Below are 19,240 nucleotides of genomic sequence, written 5' to 3' on the forward strand. Positions count from 1 at the left end.
TGAGCACCGGTTATGTTACACAAGGACACATTCATTTTTTTTTTTGGGGGGGGGGGGGCAGGGGAGATGAAGTGATTTGCCCAGAATCACAAGATGTGGACGCGGCCCGAAGCTCGAACCTTGGTTTCCCAGCTCCAAAGTCATCAGTCTAGCCGTCAGACCACATCTATATATATATATAGGTTCTTTACCAAATGTACAGTTGGGATTTGCATCTGTTTTGTATGAGTTATTTCAGAATGTTGTCCAACATGTGCTTTCTGTGGGTAGTATCAAGTCTGCTCTAAATTGACAAAGGCGGGCTTAATTGCCATTTACACACTTTTTACTGGTTCGAAGGTGGGGATCTAACTTGTGGGGAAACACTAAGTCTGTTTTCAGAGGTCATTTTTGCAGAGCCCTGGCTCCATTCAATTTATGGCCAAATTCAGAGTATGGCAATTAGCTTGTCAGGTCAGTTGAGGTTATGTCCACATCTCCTCTGGTATAGAGGCCCATCCACAAAATGTAAGGATGACTGACAGGCAGACTGGGTTCTCTAGTCCTTCAGCTGGGCTGCCAGTGGGGCAGTTCCACCGAAGGCACTGAAGCTTTGCTGAGTGGCCCCTATATTTGATGAACCTGCTTAGCATGCATTTTGTTTCTCGAAAACAAACAAACATGGCCCTGACATGCATGACATAAAGGCTTTTTTCCCCTGTACTGCCATGCATTAGCAAGGTAGTGTAGTCCCTGGAAAAACCAGTGGCCGTTACCCTACCTTAGACTGAGGAGAGCAACCATCACTTTGACATGATGGTCTTATGATGAACAGGCCATGAGATTAAAGGTTTATACCGATGAGCCAGCTTAGGCATTGCTTAATTTGAACAAAATAAGTGCCAGGGCTCTTGTTAGGAGGCCACTGCAGTTTACACCACACATTGCCCCTGCCATGCTGCCAACGATTGTAACAACACAACTGCTAACCATCACACTCCTACAAGAGCAACAGTTTGAACTCTTCCAGGTCCTCAAACCTACAAGAATATTTTTGGCGGCAGGTAATAGTCATTTTTAATGTATATTTCATTAATAATGAACTGTTGTCGTCATCTCTAAATTAGACAGACAGTGCCACCTTGTGGCAGACTGTCACGAGCACCTGTGTTGACAATTAAGTGACAGTGCTGAGCACTGGAAACCGCAGTCTCAAATTAAGCACTGATAAGGCTTCCGGTGTAAGCTCAGCATGTTCCTGAATTTAAATATAGCGGTGAGCTGTAAATATTGTGGGTGCAAGGAGAGATGGCTACAGTGGCAAAATAGTCCCCCAGACAGTTCAGTGCAAGCACTCAAGAGGCGGGGCAAGGATACACTCAAACAGCCGATAACATTTGTTGAAAGATAAATATTTAATTTGCCTTAGCCAAGATGCGATTAACAAAGTTTGAAAGCAATAGCAGAAAGAGGGTGGTTGAAGAAAGTGGTTGAAGACTCCAGGCCACTGTTTTGAGAGCTGTGCTATCAATAGCCAGACGTAAAAAGTAAAAAAGAAAACAAACACTAAAGTTGTGCATGTTTTCCTTCCTCTAAAGAATAGCACCAGTCTCCAGATTGCTTTCTGAAGTGCATGGAGTTACATAGACAAAAAATGCTTATCCTACTTGAATAAGGGTGTGTGATTGTCAATTCTTCAATGCTCTTATAAACAACCAGTAGAAGCTGATACAATAGCTGGTATGCAATGCCAGGATCACCTCACCCCATGCACTTGGAACACCTTTCCTCACAGCTTCAAAAAAAGTAACATAAAATTATGGTATTTACTTAGACAACATGAAACTCCAACCATAATGCTTAAGTTGCCTGGTCCTTTACTAGAGCCTACTTCTAAATAGGGGGGCCCGCCACAGGCTGAACATTCACAGCACACAGTGACCATGCTTCGGTGAGTTGTATAGTCATACAGCTGCACTGGAAAAGCATGTGTCCTGTCGCTTACAAGATCACACTGAGGCAGTACTTAATTTGAGCCAGTGGTTTCCAGTGGTCGACATGGCACTTAATTCTTAACACCAGCATAAAGGCAGTTCACCACATGGTGGCGGTGGCGGTTTAATTTTGATATGAGCACAACAACGGTTTTTAAAAATTCAGTATACATTAAAAATGAATACCACCATTCTTAGTGCTTTGGGTGGCATGGAATAGACTTAATTATCACAGTTGTAGGGGCTTCAAAAGTTAGTAATTGTGTTGGTATTGTCATTGGCACTGGTGGCAAGTAGTGATATAAGCTATGGTGGCCTCCTGAGAAGGGCTCTGCCACTTATAATTTTTTTTAATTAAGCCGTGCACAGGACCGATAACAGAGGCCATTAATAATGACCCCGATGCTAGACTATCTTTCTGCTGCCAGTGCCAGGCTACTGATCACTCGCTGGCACACAACGGTGACCAAGCTTGAGTCTTGTGCACAGTGCATGTACCAAGGGTTAGAGAACACCTCACACAATTACTGTACCTGTGAGTAATTTAACACTGGCGTACAAATAAAGACAGACCTGCATCCCCACAGAATAACCATACACTTGTCTTTCAAAAGTAGACCATGACCCATTCTTTATCTTTATACTTAACCATACATAACACAGCTATCCTGATCAACTCCTCCTCCGAGGTCGAGCGCCCTAGTCTAACCGCTAGGGCGCTCGACCTCGGACCTGGGTAACTGGGTTAGAGTCTCGGTAATGACGCTAAAACATCCTGTGATTCTGGGCAAATCACTTAATCTCCCCGTGCCTAACAGAAATGAATGTGTGTCCTCATGTAACGTAACTGGTGCTATGTAAAGCGCTCTGATACCTGATTTTGATTTGGGTCAAGTTTGCGCTATATAAAACTTCCACAAAAAAAGTCAGTGGCCAGCTTGTAATTGAGATTGTTCTGGAAGACATAGGGCCCTCCACTATTGGTTGCCAGTTTTAGAATGCATAACATGCTTTTCAGTTCTTCTAAGGTTACAGGAGACAAGACACTAAATGAAGGTCTGTAAATAAAAAAACAAGGTTGTTGGGTTTTTGTTGAGAAAATTACATGTCAGTAGCTGCACATACAGATATTTATTACTGTTTAATTTGCTTGGTCTAAAAGGTGTAGGTAGGTATTACAACTTTATATATGTAGTGAAAATGTCAACTTATTTTGGAGATATAATAAAGAAAGGACCCAGATGTGGAATGTGGAATTACTTGACCTATCTAGGTACACTTTTATATATTAGGAGTTGGGTACATTACTCCGGTGTGCCCCATGAGTATCGAAGAAAAAATATTATGGTATGGAAATATTGAGAACATAGGGCCAGATGTAGGAGCCTAAATACCGGTCGGTAACGGCCGATTTCAGCCGTTACCGACCGGTATTTAGGAATTGGCATGTAGGTGCCATTATTTTACAGAATCGGTAAATTTACCGATTCGATAAATTTACCGATTCTGTAAAATAAAGAATCGGTAATTTTACCGATTCGGTAATTCCAAATGTAGGTGACACTCCTGAGAGTGTCACAGGCACTTAAGAGTCGGTATTTTACCACACAATCCTATTGTGTGGTAAAATACCGAATCCAGGTGTGCATGCACATCTGTGCATGCACACTGTGCAATGTGACACACAGACATGCCCTAAGGGCATGTATGTGTGCCACATGTCACACATGCCTTTACTTCGGGTGCTAGAGGGTGTCAAAGTGACACCCCCTGCACCCCTGCACCATTCGGTATTTACCGATTCGGTAAATACCGAATCGGTATTTCCCATTGATTCCTATGGGCTTCACAGTCCATAGGAATCAATAGGAAATACCGATTCGGTATTTACCGAATCGGTAAATACCGAATGCTACCGATTCGGTAATTTTATTTAAAAAATTTCCTACATCTCACCCCTTCATATTTACCGATTCATAAATACCGAATCGGTAAAATTCGGTATTTATGAGTCGGTAAATAGAAGTTACCTACATCTGGCCCATAATATCGAAACCAAAATACCAAAAAGTAAGTATAGATTTTCCTTATCGAACTCTATACTTAAGTACCTTGAATTCACAACTGGGGTAGATTCACATAGACCGGCAACAAATGCTCCCTCAGGATGTGCCTGCCTGCCACCACAGGAACACAGTAGCAACATTTCATACACAAAAAGAATTATGAGGGGAAAAAAGAAAAATATTTTCCTAATAAAATTATTGGCCAAGTACTAATCGTCCAGCACATGCTTCATGATAAAACACGCTTCCTCTGGCCGTTTTAATAGTTCTAATAATCCAGTAAATCACTCAATTCATATTTCCAAAGAAGGTTTCACTAATATCATTGATATACCCAAGTTTCAAATTAAAGGCAGTCCTAGCATAACAAGAAAAGAAACTGGCATAATGCCATTCAACAGTTAGTCTTTTGATATATATCTTCAAGGTACATAAATGCGAATTTAGGAATAGTAAATTGATACTTTTTATGCACTTACCTTTCAATATTTTGATCCTCGATATTTTTCTTATATCACAATAGTTCCATGTTGGATATTCAGTAGTACAATCAATAGACTCAATCTTGATAAAAGTGGCACTTGATAAAAGTGACTTCTTAAAAGGAAGCCCAAGACTAGATACATGTAGTTCGATGTTCATTGAGTGATCTAATAACCATAAATGTGACATGATACTCTCGGGGATATTCAGGCAGAGCATCACTGACAAACAACTAGTGATGCAAGGGGCATTGAGTGTACTGCATTGTTACCTACACGTGATCATTCTAAAGAAGGTGAGTTTAGACAGACACAGAGGCATGCTTCGATCGCACACTAGAAGTGATTTCACCAATGAGAGGCTAAGCATTAAACGAGCCCAGGCCCACCAATGATTTTTCCATTGAAAATGTGGATTCCTTTACAAAAGGGTTAAATATGAAGCGAATATGTCACTTGAGCCTCCCTAACATCAAACATGTATTCATCTATTTGTGTATCAAGCCATCCATTGTTCAATTTTATAGTCCAGTTTCTATTTCTCACTGAGTAAAGACTATCTATGCCAATCACTTGAAGGAGTCATGGATCACTCTTAGAAATGCAGACTGTGACATCCGATAAAGACTGGTCATTATCCGATAAAGACGTGTTCAATATCCGTCTGTTCTTGACAAATGGGCTGTACGGATGTATGACGTTACAACGCAGGCTATTACAACGCCTGCCTTTACAACGCGGTTTTTACATCGCAATCCATTACAACGCATAGCGCTTTGGGGTGCTGGATAGTGAATAGTTTAATTTACTATTCCAACTCCAGTCCCCGTGGACACTAGGGAAGGTGTTGGATAGAAAATTAAACTTATTCCCTATCCTAGAGCGCCCCCCAGCGCAATGCATTGTAATGGTTTGCGTTGTAATGACCACGTTGTAATGGTAGTGCGTTGTAAATGTTTTGTTGCAAAGGTTGTTCTCCATTAAAAGACAGCTTATTGCCAACTACTTAGGATTAATCAACAGTATTTGCCCAGATGTGAACCCCATCTCCATCAAATCCCCAATGACCACGGATGTTTGCCACCGATCCTTTTGTAATCCTCTGGATATGCCAAGATTTGCCACCCATCCCATAGTAGATTTGACACTGATCAATTAATAATTCTGGGGGTGCGCTGACATTTAGAACACAACAATTAACAATCCTAAGAGCACACTTACATTTGCCCCAGTACTTTGTATTGCTCAGTACATGCACATTTGTGTAAAGACACATACACGTCACACATTCTGTTGATGTTACTGTGTTCCCTGCTGTTCCAGTGACATCACCACAGTTTGCCATTCATCACGTGACAACCGCTCTGAGGGTGAGAAAGTAAATTACTGGGGATTCTGATTTATAAAGCTTGTGTGCCGTTGTGAGACAAACAGAAAGCGTGTTTCTGTGCGTCAGGGCATTAACCCTGTATCTATTATTCTGCTTTTTATATGCATACTCTTTCCAACATGGATTGTTCCTTAGTTCCATTATCGGCGCAGGATGATCCCCACCCGCAACAAAGTAGCAAAGGCATGCATAAATAAATACACCACACGTCGGGCAGCAAAGAGGCCCAACAATGGCGGGGGAGGCCTAAATATCCCTCCCCATCCCCCGGCTCTCCGGACATGATGTGTCCAGCGCGCCCTGTAAGGGGACTCCTCCTGGAGTCCAGCAGAAGCGAATGGGGAAGGCACCTAAATTGCACTAAGGGGTGGCTGCCCTCCAAGGTGGCCCCCTGCGGGGGCCGCGGGCAGCCGCATAACTGGAATCTTCTCTTTAGAACTTGAGAAGGTGCATTACTCATCATCGAAGGAGGAACCAAGATACGAATGGGTATTGAAACACCTCTTTTGTCTGCTCTTAATCTCATTTTATCTGCAAGTGGACTAAAGGTGAAGGGCTCATGTAGACCCTAGTGGGTGGTCCGCCAGTCCTCCGGGTGGTGAAAAGCCTGTCCTCTGCCATCCTGCTGGAGTACCACCCACAGTATTTAGAGATTCCTACCTGTCAGACTGAAATCACTTTGCCTACAGTGCATCTGGTAGTTTGGTGGACACTTTGCAGGCACTTTTCATTTTGCTTTTCAAGAAACAAGCTTGCAAAATAACCATGGCCTATTATGGATGGAGTGAGTTTTCTCTGTGTCAGGTCATTTTTTTGTTTTCCATGCCAGGGCCCACCATGCCTTGAATGCTTTTTGTGGGTGTCCATGACAGGAAAAAGCAGTTGCGATTGACCAGCCGTGACCAGCCGTGTCGTGACTGTGACTGGAAGGAGGTAGGTCTGGTCAAGAATGGAACCACCAGGTGATGAGTTTCTGACATAGAAGTCAACTGATGCTCAGAGATTGGAAACTCAGCAGTTCTCACTTCTAACTAAGACGGGGGAGGGCTGCGTGAGTTTAGTGGGAAAGGAGAATTACCAATTTGGGGAAAAACTCCCTGTTCCGCCAAATTCTTGATGGCCACCTAACTATACTCAAAGGCTGCCTGTATATCCCTTGCCATGCCTTCGATCTATAAATCAAGCCTTCCATATAAACCTGCTTGTGAACAGTCGATACTTTGTGTTTAATGAGTAGGCTGCATTTGTCCTTATATGTGCATTTTGTTCGTGTGAGTAAGAGCCTCTGTGATTTGGTGTGTGGTAATGGGTAGCTGAATATTTGTTTACAGTCTAAGTGCAAGGGTGACTTCATGTGTTATTGTCTGTATGGGTGCCTGAATGTTATCTCTGGGAGTCTGTGTGTGTTTGGTACCTGTGATTGAGTTGTTTGTGTGTGCACTGATGCCTTTAGGTATGTCGCTGTTTGGTTAATAAATGTGTATGCCTTAGTATATGTGCTTGTTTGTGTGATGTATGTAAGTTTGTGCATGGATGTATTGTTTCTCTGTATAACAAAACAAACAAGATGATGGACGGAATGTGGCACAATGGCAAAACATTCACCCCCAGTCACAGATCTGGGTTTAATCCATCGTTATTTTGCTCACCAAGCCACCCCAGTTCAGACATGGCCATATGCAAATCAGTCTTGACCCTGTGCGTCATGGGAACAGTCCAGCCCGAACTGCCAAGCCATTTCTTCCCTGGACCGGAATCAAGCATCCTAGGACCGGTTTCATGAGGCACAGGTTCAAGACTGATTTGCATATGGCCATGTCTGAACTGGGGTGGCTTGGTGAGCAAAATAACGATGGATTAAACCCAGATCTGTGACTGTGGGTGAATGTTTTGCCATTGTGCAACATTCCGTCCATCATCTTGTGTGTTTTGTTTCTCTGTATATCCAATATACCAATGCTAGATAGATCTATTGCCATTATAAATGGTTGGTTACAATGTAATTTACACATTTTAGCTTTTTCTGCAGCACTAGGAAGAGAGCTAGTGGGTTTCGTGTTATTGAGGGCTAGCAGTAAGATTAAAGATTAGGGGCTGGTTGAAGTTTGAGACTTGTACTCCGTTTTAAGCAAAGTTGTCAGGCTTTCCTCTTTGTGCATTTTATGAAGGTTCCCAAGTTCATTTGAGGAAGAGGGTTTTTCCCCCAAAATGTTGTGTTTAGTTATTTTTGCAAAATTGTATAAGGGTAGAATTCATGACAAAAACTTTTTTAGGCTTATAAGTTTTGTGACCGGCTTGACAGTTGCAAAGTTTAAAAAACGTCACAAAGTTATGTACGAAAATCTTCTGCTGCTTCATACAAGACGAGCAAACACATGGTTTCTACGTTGCTCAATATCAACAGGCTATCATGTTTCCAATGCTGGGCTTTCATTTGACAACCTGCTATGGTTGGGTAGTTGTAGTTCTGGTTTGCTTCGTTTGAACCAGTTAGGCTACAACACATGATATCACTTTGAGCAGGTTAAGAACTATGCTTTAGCAGCAACCATAACACAATAGTTTTAATGGGACTGAAGAGGCTCACTTACCATCTCAATATTTTGATCATGGATATTTTGGTCATGGAGTTTTGGCAGCACAATGTTTCTGTAGTTGATATATTGACTTACAATCCCCAGGAAGGGAGGAGAATATAGAATTTGACAACTATGTAATCGGTGATATAAAGACGTGGGCTAACCCAAAATTTGGACTCTATATCCGAGTCAGGGATACCTGGTGATAGGGATTAAAGAAACTGTCTGACTTTCCCTATCAGCTATTAATTTAAAAATTGTTGGTATTTTCTTCTGCACTTGGCCCACATACAGAAATTTTGCATGCAAAGTATTTTTTTACTACTCTGTCCTCAATCAAGTTCCCTATCACAACGTCTTTCCCTTGTAGCCCACCACATTTACAGTCAATCACTGCCCCCACATTATGCACACACCCACAGATATTTATCTTTTCTCCTTTATACGTTTGCCCCCTTACATATGCTAATTTCTCCAGTAGTCTTATAATTGCTCTAAGGTTATCCCTGAAATATGTACTTTCTTATTTCCTTCCATCATATCAGTCCAAGGTTAGGCTCCCTTGAGCTACTGCGCTGATGAGCGTGTGTTGATTCACCTATGCCCAGTGTGTGCTACAGAGACCTGAGAAGACGTTTGGGCAGCACTTACAGCACCCCCAAAATGACGTGTTGCTCTCTACTGATGAAGGAATTAATCCAGAAACACATGTCTAGAGTTACACAGCACAGGCTGCATCAACAAGGGTGAAAAATTAAAGGCTACTACTGAAGTAAGTGTCCTCATGCACTGCATTTACCATGATGCATTGGGGCAACTTCAGTGAGAGTATTATAGTCTCCATAGTCCATTTTGTAAACTAGAAAGATCAACCACATATCAAGAGATTTTGGAGCCAAAATTCTTTGCAGCAGCTCTAATTATTTCAATTTTGATTGACGGAAACATATATCAAATGAAATTTATAAGCAACTCAATTAGGATGTAGTTATAGTATAGTCTGACAAAGGGAAAGAAGGAAGGATGCACGGGTGTAGATATTTGTAATGGTTGCTCAGTTCAGATTAATGTGTTGTCACACCAGAACCCGCACACTCAATGTCATTTCTGTACATGCAAATGAACCTTTACTCTTCCTGTGTTCCAAATGTGACCAGTTATTTTGCTTACCATTTTCAGGTTTTTCTGAGGGGAGGAAGAAGCTGTGACGACAATGCGGATTCCAAAGTGCATAACAGTGCTCATGTCCCTTGTCATGCTTTTAGTCATAGGAACCTATATAAACTGGACAAGTCCTACCCCTCTACCAAAAGAGGCCTCCTCATTGTCCTACCAGAAGCCTTGGTGGACAGCACCTCCTATTTCCACCATTCCATCAACTGGTATTATTGAAGTCACCCTTGCTAGAAATAACCTTTCCCGGACTTTGCTCCCAAACTTGGCATTGCTGCTGAAGGAAAAAATTCCTGTTAAGAACAGTTACTGGAACAAGAAACAGCATGAGATCTTTCAAGATCTCGAGAGACAGGCCAATGTTTCCACATCTTGCGGTGTCAATCAGGAAGCGGTTTCGCAAATCAGAGATTTCCATACTTATCCAGAGATCTACAAGCAGTTTGTATCATACAGTGACTGCAGGGAGTTTCCAATGCTGATCAACCAGGCCAATAAATGCAGTGAGAACCAGACCTTTCTTCTGATTGGTATCAAATCAGTCCCTAAAAGCTTTGACAAGAGACAGGCTTTGAGAGAAACTTGGGGCCGCGAAATGGAGTATAGAGGTATGCAAGTTCGGACCGTCTTCCTCCTGGGGACAGAGAAGGATGGGTCAGGACCTGACCTACAGCATCTTCTCAGATTCGAGAGTGAGCTTTTCCAAGACATCCTTCAGTGGGACTTCCAGGATTCCTTTCTCAATCTGACTCTGAAAGATAACCTTTTTTTGAAATGGGTCACCGTTCACTGCCCAAACATCAATTTCATCTTTAAAGGAGATGATGACGTCTTTACCAACACCCTTGGCATCCTGCAGTACCTGGAATCAATTGAGCCGGACAAGGCAAAGGTCCTTTACATGGGACATCTGGTCACTGAAGCGTCACCCTTCCGAGACCACAGAAGTAAATATTACATTCCAAAGTCATTCTACGAAGGCTCTTATCCTCCCTATGTGGGAGGAGGTGGCTTTGTATTCTCTGGGTCTTTGGCCAAGTGGTTGTACCTCATTTCGCAGTACATTAAATTCTATCCCATTGATGATGTCTACACTGGGCTGTGCTTTCAAGCTTTGCAGGTGGAGCCGCAGATGCATCCTGAATTTCAGACCTTTGACATTGCAGAGAAAGAAAGGGATAACCCTTGCACACACAAAAAGCTTCTGCTGGTCCATCAGAGGAACCCCCAGCAACTTATCCGACTCTGGCGCATGATACAAGACCCTAGTCTCAAATGCTGAGGAACCGTGCAAGGGGCAAGAGAGCATAATGTAGGTAAAACGCTTCTTGTAGGACACTCAGAAGTGCAGTGCTTGTTGGGGGTCACTAAGCCTGGGAAACAAATGGAGTCCAAGTGTCAATCATACAAGGGTTTCGTTCATGCTCCAACTGAGCACGTCCTACATTTCCACCACTAGGGCTCTGGTTGGAACTCAATGCAAGTCACAATGTTGGAAAACGTAGTACCGCCTCGTTGTGGTACTTTGACTTTTGTGGTTTAATCTCATGGTTCTGACATTATTGAACCTCCCCTCCAGTTGACACCCATGTTTGACTTATCAAGAGACACACCAAGGACAGAGTTGACATGAAAAGAAGACCCTCCTTGTTTACTCACTTAGAGATGGTGCAGTCAGAGAAAGGCTGAGTGAAAACATGGGGAAAGTTGTGTTTGAAGGGGACACTGCTGCTTCTATTGACCCAGTTGACTCCAGAGGTGCAGAATGCTTACACTCCCAGCGTTATCTTCCAAGTGTGTAAAGCATAAACACCAAACACCTTTTAAAAATACAAATTTTGGGGCTGCTCAGGGTTTGAAGAGCAGAACTGAGAAAAACTCAACATCTGTTTGCACATTTCCGACAGATGGTAGAAAATATGTATTGTGAGTCTAATCTTTGTGCGATGTAGCACCCAGTGGAATCTGCAAAGCACAGAGCTATGGTGCATATCAGTTGAGCTGGTTAAAAACTACTGAGGCCTTCTTCGAGGCTAAGATACATCAGCAGCCTTATATATAGTCACGTTAAAGAGCATACGGGTTTGTACACAACTGAGTTTAATCTCTTTCAGCACTCAGTTCTATGTAACTCACTAATATAAGCACTCCAAAACAGTTATGTGGGTGGTATTCTGTAGAAGGAGATGCCAGTATGTTAAAGTCTGAACTCCAATTGTTGTTTGCACTAGGATGGGCCAAAGATGGAATAGATATTTTCTTTGGACCCACCCCTTATTTGTCATTTATTGATCAATGATAGTTATTCCTTAAAACCGACATTGGGAGAGGGAGTATTGTGTATTATCTATATTTGTTTGTGTTATGTTTCTAATTGTTTTAGGTAAAACATTTGTGTTTCCAGAACAAACCATGTCCAAAGCTGCTGTCTACCTCCATTAAACATGGTTGTAGCATACTTGATTCCCTCACCACAGGACTATTCTGAGAGGGCGTTGATTTTGCAGAAAAGTAGCTGGGAATCAGCACAGGGCTCAGTCTCACCTACTGACTTTTCTTGCACAGCAAATTCCCTCTCTGTCTCCCAAAGCAGAGGTGAACTTACAGTGATCCCAGGAGCACAGACCTCACTCTTCATGCATCTAAAAACTGTTATTGGCCACAGGATCTCAGAGGTTCATCAGTATCTGCCTGTTCCTCCCCGCTAAGGACAGCGAAGGTTCCGACACGCACCAGCCTCACTCTTGCTACAGCAGATAGGATCCCTCATAATGGTTTCTTCCGAGGGTAGGTGCGATTTTCTTCCAGAATGTATGAGTAAGTCAGGGGTAAATCACAGCTGCTCAGAGAAACTTGTTTGTGAATGAGGCACTCTGTGTCCATTGGAAATGTTCCAAGGAGTAAGATAAGTGGTCATGGTAGCATGACCCTATAAGCTCTGTTCCTGTTTGCCTATAGGTGAAATTCTTTGCCTCTTAAATACTATTTCTAGGGAGCTGATCGTAATGGTCCTATCTTATTGTTTGGAGGCTGACGAAATGAGATGTGTGAAGTAAAGTCCAAGCTGTTTCCAGCCGAAATAGAATACAGTGTTACCTCTGTAGGCATCCTCTTTGAAATATCATCTTACAGTTCACATTCGTCGACCACCTCATCGAATAAATATTGGAAAAGTGGATGGATTCATGAGGGTGGGAAATGGAACTGTTTGTTGTGAGATATGTGCTACACACTGAGTTGGGTATTAAAATATGCTTGCGCAATCTATAAGCTGGTGGCATGTAAGACATGAAGGTATCACAAAAATACTCATGGACAAAGGAGCAAATACGGCTACAGAAGAAAGATTGCGTTGGACAACTGTTATTGGTTTGACGTGGAATCGGTTAGCGCCGGGGAAACACAGAGAAGTAGGTATTTTCTGACAGGGTGGTAGGTATGTGGATGAAATCTTAGGGGGGGGGCTCAAGAAGTATAAGAATTTTAAAAAGCTTTCGGAAAGCCATTAGAGCCATTCAGAGTAACTGGTGCCTTAAGTAGGCTAAGTGGTGTTCCGTTACAAAGAGCCATGGGAAGCGGTGATGGGCCTAACAGGCCTTATATGAGGGCAATGTCTGTGGTTTTTGTGCTAGTTCATGTATGGTGATATTTTATTTAGAGGTGAAAATTGCTTTTGCATAATGGATACATGGTTAGAGAGTGCATCTGATATATGTTATGTATTTTTGCGGTTGTATGATGTATTCGCGCATGCGATTACTACGCATGCCTTTAAAATAGGTGCTTACAACACGGTGCTGTTACCATATTCCCTTTTCCACGCATGTCCTTACAATGAATATGCTTTTACGACGCATGCCTTTACAGCGAAAATCATTGTAAAGGCATGATTGGTGAAGGAATATGCGTGGTAAAGGTTACGTGTGGTAACGGTACCTGCTTTGTACCTGCTGGCACCCTCCATGGCCACTCCCACACCCTGAGCCCTATATACCACTCCTCCCCTCTCCACCAGCCCTGAAAACCAGCCCGCTCCCACCCCAGAAACCTTAGACAGGCCTTCCAGCCCTAAAACACCCCAGCCCCGCCCTAAAAACTACCCCGGCCCCACCCCGGAGCCCTACAATTGGCCTCTCAGCCCTTAAACCACCTCAGCCCCCTATCCTGAGTCCTAAACTTGGCCCAGCCCTGAAACCGACCCATCCCAGCCCTAAAACAAGCCTCTGTGCTCTAAAAACACCCAGCCCCCACCTTGAGCCCTCCAACCCGGCCCCTGGCACTGAAGACTATCCAACCCAGCCTTGACCAGAAAACTCACACCTTCCTTGAGCCCTAAATTCCAGCTACCAGACCTGAAATCTACTCACTAAGCCGCATCCCGATACCTCTGACATCCTGACAACTTTTTTTTACCTCACCGATACCTCTGACAACCTGACAACTTTTTTTTACCTCAAACACCTCCGACCCACTGCCCATTCGCTCCGAGTCTAGAGCGTTGACTATCTTTACCACACATATTTACAGCCTTTACAACAAAAATCGTTGTAAAGGCAAGCGTGTTAAAGGCATGCGTGGTAAAGGGATGTATGACGTTACAACGCATGCTTTTACCACGCATGCTGTTACAACGCAGTTTTTACAACGCATACCATTACAACGCATAGCGCTTTGGGGTGCCGGATAGTGAATAGTTTCATTTACTATTCCAACTCCAGTCCCCGTGGACACTAGGGAAGGTGTTGGATAGTAAATTAAATCTATTCCCTATCCTAGATTGCCCCCCAGCGCAATGCGTTGTGAAGGTTTTCGTTGTAAAACCTGCGTAGTAATAGCACTGCGTGGTAAAATTTGCGTTGTAAAGGATGCTTCCCGTGGTAAAGCAATATGAGTGCTAAAGGCAAGTGTGGTGACGCTTGCGTTGTAATGACATGCGTGGTTTAGACCGCGTTGTAAATGCTATTTTCCATTTGTGCATCTCACTGTGAGCCAATGGGTAATATATTTTTTTTACTGTACTATAGATGCTAAAGTAAAGCACTTTACTTTTCTCTCTACATAGTACACGAATTCCTATTCACCGCGGTGAATGTACTCTTTTGCATGACTTGAATCTCTCTTTCATCTTGAGTCACAAATCCTTGGTAAATCTTTTAAACACTCATTGTTGCCACCCTATATTCAGTTATTTTAAAGTAGTAAGAGCTATTAGTCATCGACTGAGCGCCACATTCTATTCCCACTTCTAGGCCTCAAGAGCCCTTTCTAGTGGTTTCCACACTTTTGCCAGTCAGAAGCCATTCCACCGGTAGCTTATCTAGCATTGCACAATACTTAAATGCAATATTTATTTTGGGATAAGGTCAAAAAACCGTAGCCTTGCCATTTGCCAAGTGCTTGATTCTTCGATCTGTCTATATGTACTTTCCCTCAGTGGAACACATTTTCATGAATTGGAAGAAACAGTAAGTAGGCCAAATTTCCTCGAAGTTTGCATGTCCTGCGTTTTCATTTTTCAAAAGAGAAAAAAGGTACACATATGTTCTGTCTTTACTGATTTTATGAAGTATACATACTCGTTTTCGTTCCATGTGCACATTGTTGTGTTACATTGTGCAATCATGTACTTTTTTTTCAAAAACTCAAAGTGACTTTGTCCTCTTTAATGAATTTTGCGGGGTCGGGTTTCTTTTTACAAATGCTGTAAAATAAAATAATTTATGAAATCAATAAAGTTTGAAAATGTTTTGCCTCTGTTTTTTTCTATTTAAAAATCTACACGTATGATAGAAAAACTGACAATAGGACGGAGCCAAGATGGTGGCCAGAGAACATTGCCCAATTTGATCTGTGAGTATTTAGGGGTGCTTCAGATGAAAGGACATCTACGGGTGCCAAGGTAGTTAGTGTAAGGCGTATTGCAAAGGAACTAAACTGAGGGAATTAAGCTATACGTTTAAGTGAGAGAACTGGAGCAGCCTGCTTCCTCTGAAAGAGCAGTAGAACTTTAGAATACAGAGGTCTGCGGCCAAGAGTTGAGAGGGAAAGAGGAGGGGAAAGTTGGATTTTGTAGCTTGTTGGGTTGGGCTAAGCCTATGTGAGTGAATAGACAAGAGCTCTGTGAAAGGAGCATACCCTGTGAAGTTTGGGGTAATTATACTTGCCTGCACACCAGCAGATGATTTTGGCAGTCATCTTGAAGTGGAGTCTTCTGGTGGTCCCTGCATCATCACAGGGGATATTTACAATGCCTGACCATCAGAGGGAAATTTAAAAAAAGAGTGAACATAAAGATTTTTATTTTTCTACAGATAAGAAATCCTCTAGGCAGTGGGGTAGCAAGGTCAGGTGGTACCTGGTGCGGAAAATTTCTTGTCACCCCCGCCCACATTGAAATTATTAAAATAAGGAAAAAAAGATAGTTACACATATTCTTGCCATTTTGACACCCCCCTCAGTGATGACACCTGGGGCGGCCCACACCCACCGCACCGCCTTTGCTACGCCACTGCCTCTAGGAGGTAGAGAAAAGGAGGGAAAGAGTAGCAAGGAGTTAGTCCTCTCCTCTCAACACCCTGGGAGATTACCAGACATGTGGGACCTGTATGGCTCATGTAATGCAGAGGGTTTACAGGAATGTTTCCTTTTTAACAGGAAATCTGATGCCCTTTAGAGAAGAGTACTGAACCCTGATAGAGGGTACAGCAGCTTGAAAAGACGACCCAGGCCCTCCCTGATAATGGGAAAAGAGTCCAAAAGAATATCAAGGGCCTTCTGGAGGTAACAGACTTGACACAGAGATACTATTAGGCCTCAGAGCGGAGACCTGAATTGTTGGAGAGTGCGACTATGCCCTGCTTCTTTGGCTCGTCAGAGTCTCCAGAGATGAGAAGTAGGGATGATCTGTGCACTGCTTCAACAAAAGAGGGGGGGACCAAGGAGCTTTTTAAGGTCCAGTGTCCATGCTCCTAAATTATAAATGTATACCAAAAAGGGGACACTGTTCCTAAAGCAAGGTGCAAAAGTCACCCATGCAAAACGGTGCAAAAAGTCACCCATTTAAAAACAGGGGAAGAAAAGAGAAAGAACAGGGATCCTAGGTAACAGTCCCCACTAGTGATAGGAAAACCATGTTGTTGTCCTCTGTTGCCCTCACACACCCCGAAAGGTGTCATGCTTCATCATTGGGCAGTTGCTCCTCGTAGGGCCGGCGCTGCAATTCCCTACGGGTCCTCCGAAGGGTCTCTTTATCGGAGATCTTTTAATAGGACTGCCGGTTGATGCATGTGGGTGTGTGGGGTGTGGGGAATGGGTTTGTTCATATTCAATTGAGGGTAATAAATTGACGTGCAAGTGTGATATAAAAGTAGGGTCACCATGCAGCGAAGGTAAATGGGTGTACCCAAAGTAGTCTCAACTGCTAATTAAAATCTAGCCCCAATGGCATACTATGCCCGGGTATAGAACGACATAGGTCAACATGTTTCGCGCCTATATTGCCATAAGGATCGTTGGCGCTTCTTCAGGACCAGAACTATAGTGTGTAAAGTGCACGTGAAAGAAAACTAAAAATACCCTCACATAAATCAGGGCGGCGCAGTAACCTGTATGCCCAGCTTCTGGCTACAACTGCATGGTGGAACCGCTCCTGATCAGTACCTAGAAAAGAAAAACAGTACAGGGTACATCACATATATTAGCATCAGGAATACCTTGACGCTACATTGTGTGCCACCATTGTGTGCACATCCAATACATTAAAACAAAAAGAACAACAGATGCATGAGAACTACATACAGCTGCCTACCAACCAATATCCGTGCCCCGACATTACATAGTTAAGTACAAGTATATAGGCCACCTAGGAAAAGAGAGTACCTCCTTTAATGTCAAGGTGCAAAGTCACCCAGAGACATGCTTGCGCCTCTGCTTGCTCTGTAATCAGGCCTAAAAAGCGTTCATGAACTTGAAACACAAAGGTTCCAGCAATGGCGGGTGCCCTTAAGGTATAATCTCATGGTGTGCGCTTACCTCGTCATGTCGAGGAATCCAACGCTGGCACAAGCATTGTACACCACCAATATGCCGGGCTGTAAAATAACAAAAGTCAGCGGGAATTTAGCTGTGGGGACCGGGACAAGTCTTGTAAAGCTTTCAGTGCGGGCGTATTTCCTGTTTCCGTTTGGCGAAAGCTACTCACGTATTCCCCGCGTGCTGATGCCTCTGCACCTACCCCTACAATGCGTCTGCCGAGAGAGTGAGCTGGAAAGTCACGGCAACTAGTTAAAGAGTGATCACTGAGGTCAGGTGTGCTGGGCGTTACCCCTTTCCGGAGTACCTGTCTGAACATAAATATAACCGCGCATGCTCAGGAGAACAGAACTTGCTAATCATGCGCAATGTTAGAAATGGTGCTCCCTGACGCATGCGCGTTAGATACACTTGTAATACAAATGTGTTAAAGTCAATAACGCTGTTGAACCATAATTATGGTAGGTCTGGAATACTCAAAGGTGTATGGTGTGCTGTTTATCAAACTAGTTAGACCAGAGGGGTGCCTTCTAGTGAGGCCTATACATGAAAATATTGGAAATAACAGGTTGTTCATACTGTTTACGGTGGTAGGATATAGAAGGGCTAGGGCATGCTGCATTTTTACAGAATATTAAGTCGATGTCATCTCAGAACTTAAACAGTAGCGGAGTTTGAAGCAATCTCCACTCACCAAAGAATCTAGTCCCATGTGTCTGTAAGGAAAGTAGAGAAGGGGGGAGACAGAACGGTCCCACGGCTGGTCCGCCGTGCTTAAACTGCTTCAACAAAAGAGGGGGGGACCAAGGAGCTTTTTAAGGTCCAGTGTCCATGCTCCTAAATTATAAATGTATACCAAAAAGGGGACACTGTTCCTAAAGCAAGGTGCAAAAGTCACCCGTGCAAAACGGTGCAAAAAGTCACCCATTTAAAAACAGGGGAAGAAAAGAGAAAGAACAGGGATCCTAGGTAACAGTCCCCACTAGTGATAGGAAAACCATGTTGTTGTCCTCTGTTGCCCTCACACACCCCGAAAGGTGTCATGTTTCATCATTGGGCAGTTGCTCCTCGTAGGGCCGGCGCTGCAATTCCCTACGGGTCCCCCGAAGGGTCTCTTTATTGGAGATCTTTTAATAGGACTGCCGGTTGATGCATGTGGGTGTGTGGGGTGTGGGGAATGGGTTTGTTCATATTCAATTGAGGGTAATAAATTGACGTGCAAGTGTGATATAAAAGTAGGGTCACCATGCAGCGAAGGTAAATAGGTGTACCCAAAGTAGTCTCAACTGCTAATTAAAATCTAGCCCCAATGGCATACTATGCCCGGGTATAGAACGACATAGGTCAACATGTTTCGCGCCTATATTGCCATAAGGATCGTTGGCGCTTCTTCAGGACCAGAACTATAGTGTGTAAAGTGCACGTGAAAGAAAACTAAAAATACCCTCACATAAATCAGGGCGGCGCAGTAACCTGTATGCCCAGCTTCTGGCTACAACTGCATGGTGGAACCGCTCCTGATCAGTACCTAGAAAAGAAAAACAGT

General features: G+C 43.3%; 1 protein-coding gene across 1 annotated transcript in view; it reads left to right on the plus strand.

Moving 5' to 3' along the window:
• LOC144781988 (N-acetyllactosaminide beta-1,3-N-acetylglucosaminyltransferase 2-like) overlaps nucleotides 1-15,410 on the plus strand; it is a 133,226-nt gene extending 117,816 nt beyond the window's left edge. Inside the window, exon 2 of the mRNA XM_078661088.1 lies at nucleotides 9,670-15,410. Within this exon, the coding sequence (XP_078517214.1) occupies nucleotides 9,704-10,945 (1,242 nt within the window). The 5' untranslated portion in view covers nucleotides 9,670-9,703 and the 3' untranslated portion in view covers nucleotides 10,946-15,410. The remainder of the gene's footprint in view (nucleotides 1-9,669) is intronic.
• The last annotated feature ends 3,830 nt before the right edge of the window (nucleotides 15,411-19,240 follow it).

The sequence above is a fragment of the Lissotriton helveticus genome, chromosome 9 (assembly GCF_964261635.1).
Source record: "Lissotriton helveticus chromosome 9, aLisHel1.1, whole genome shotgun sequence".
Taxonomy (NCBI): domain Eukaryota; kingdom Metazoa; phylum Chordata; class Amphibia; order Caudata; family Salamandridae; genus Lissotriton; species Lissotriton helveticus.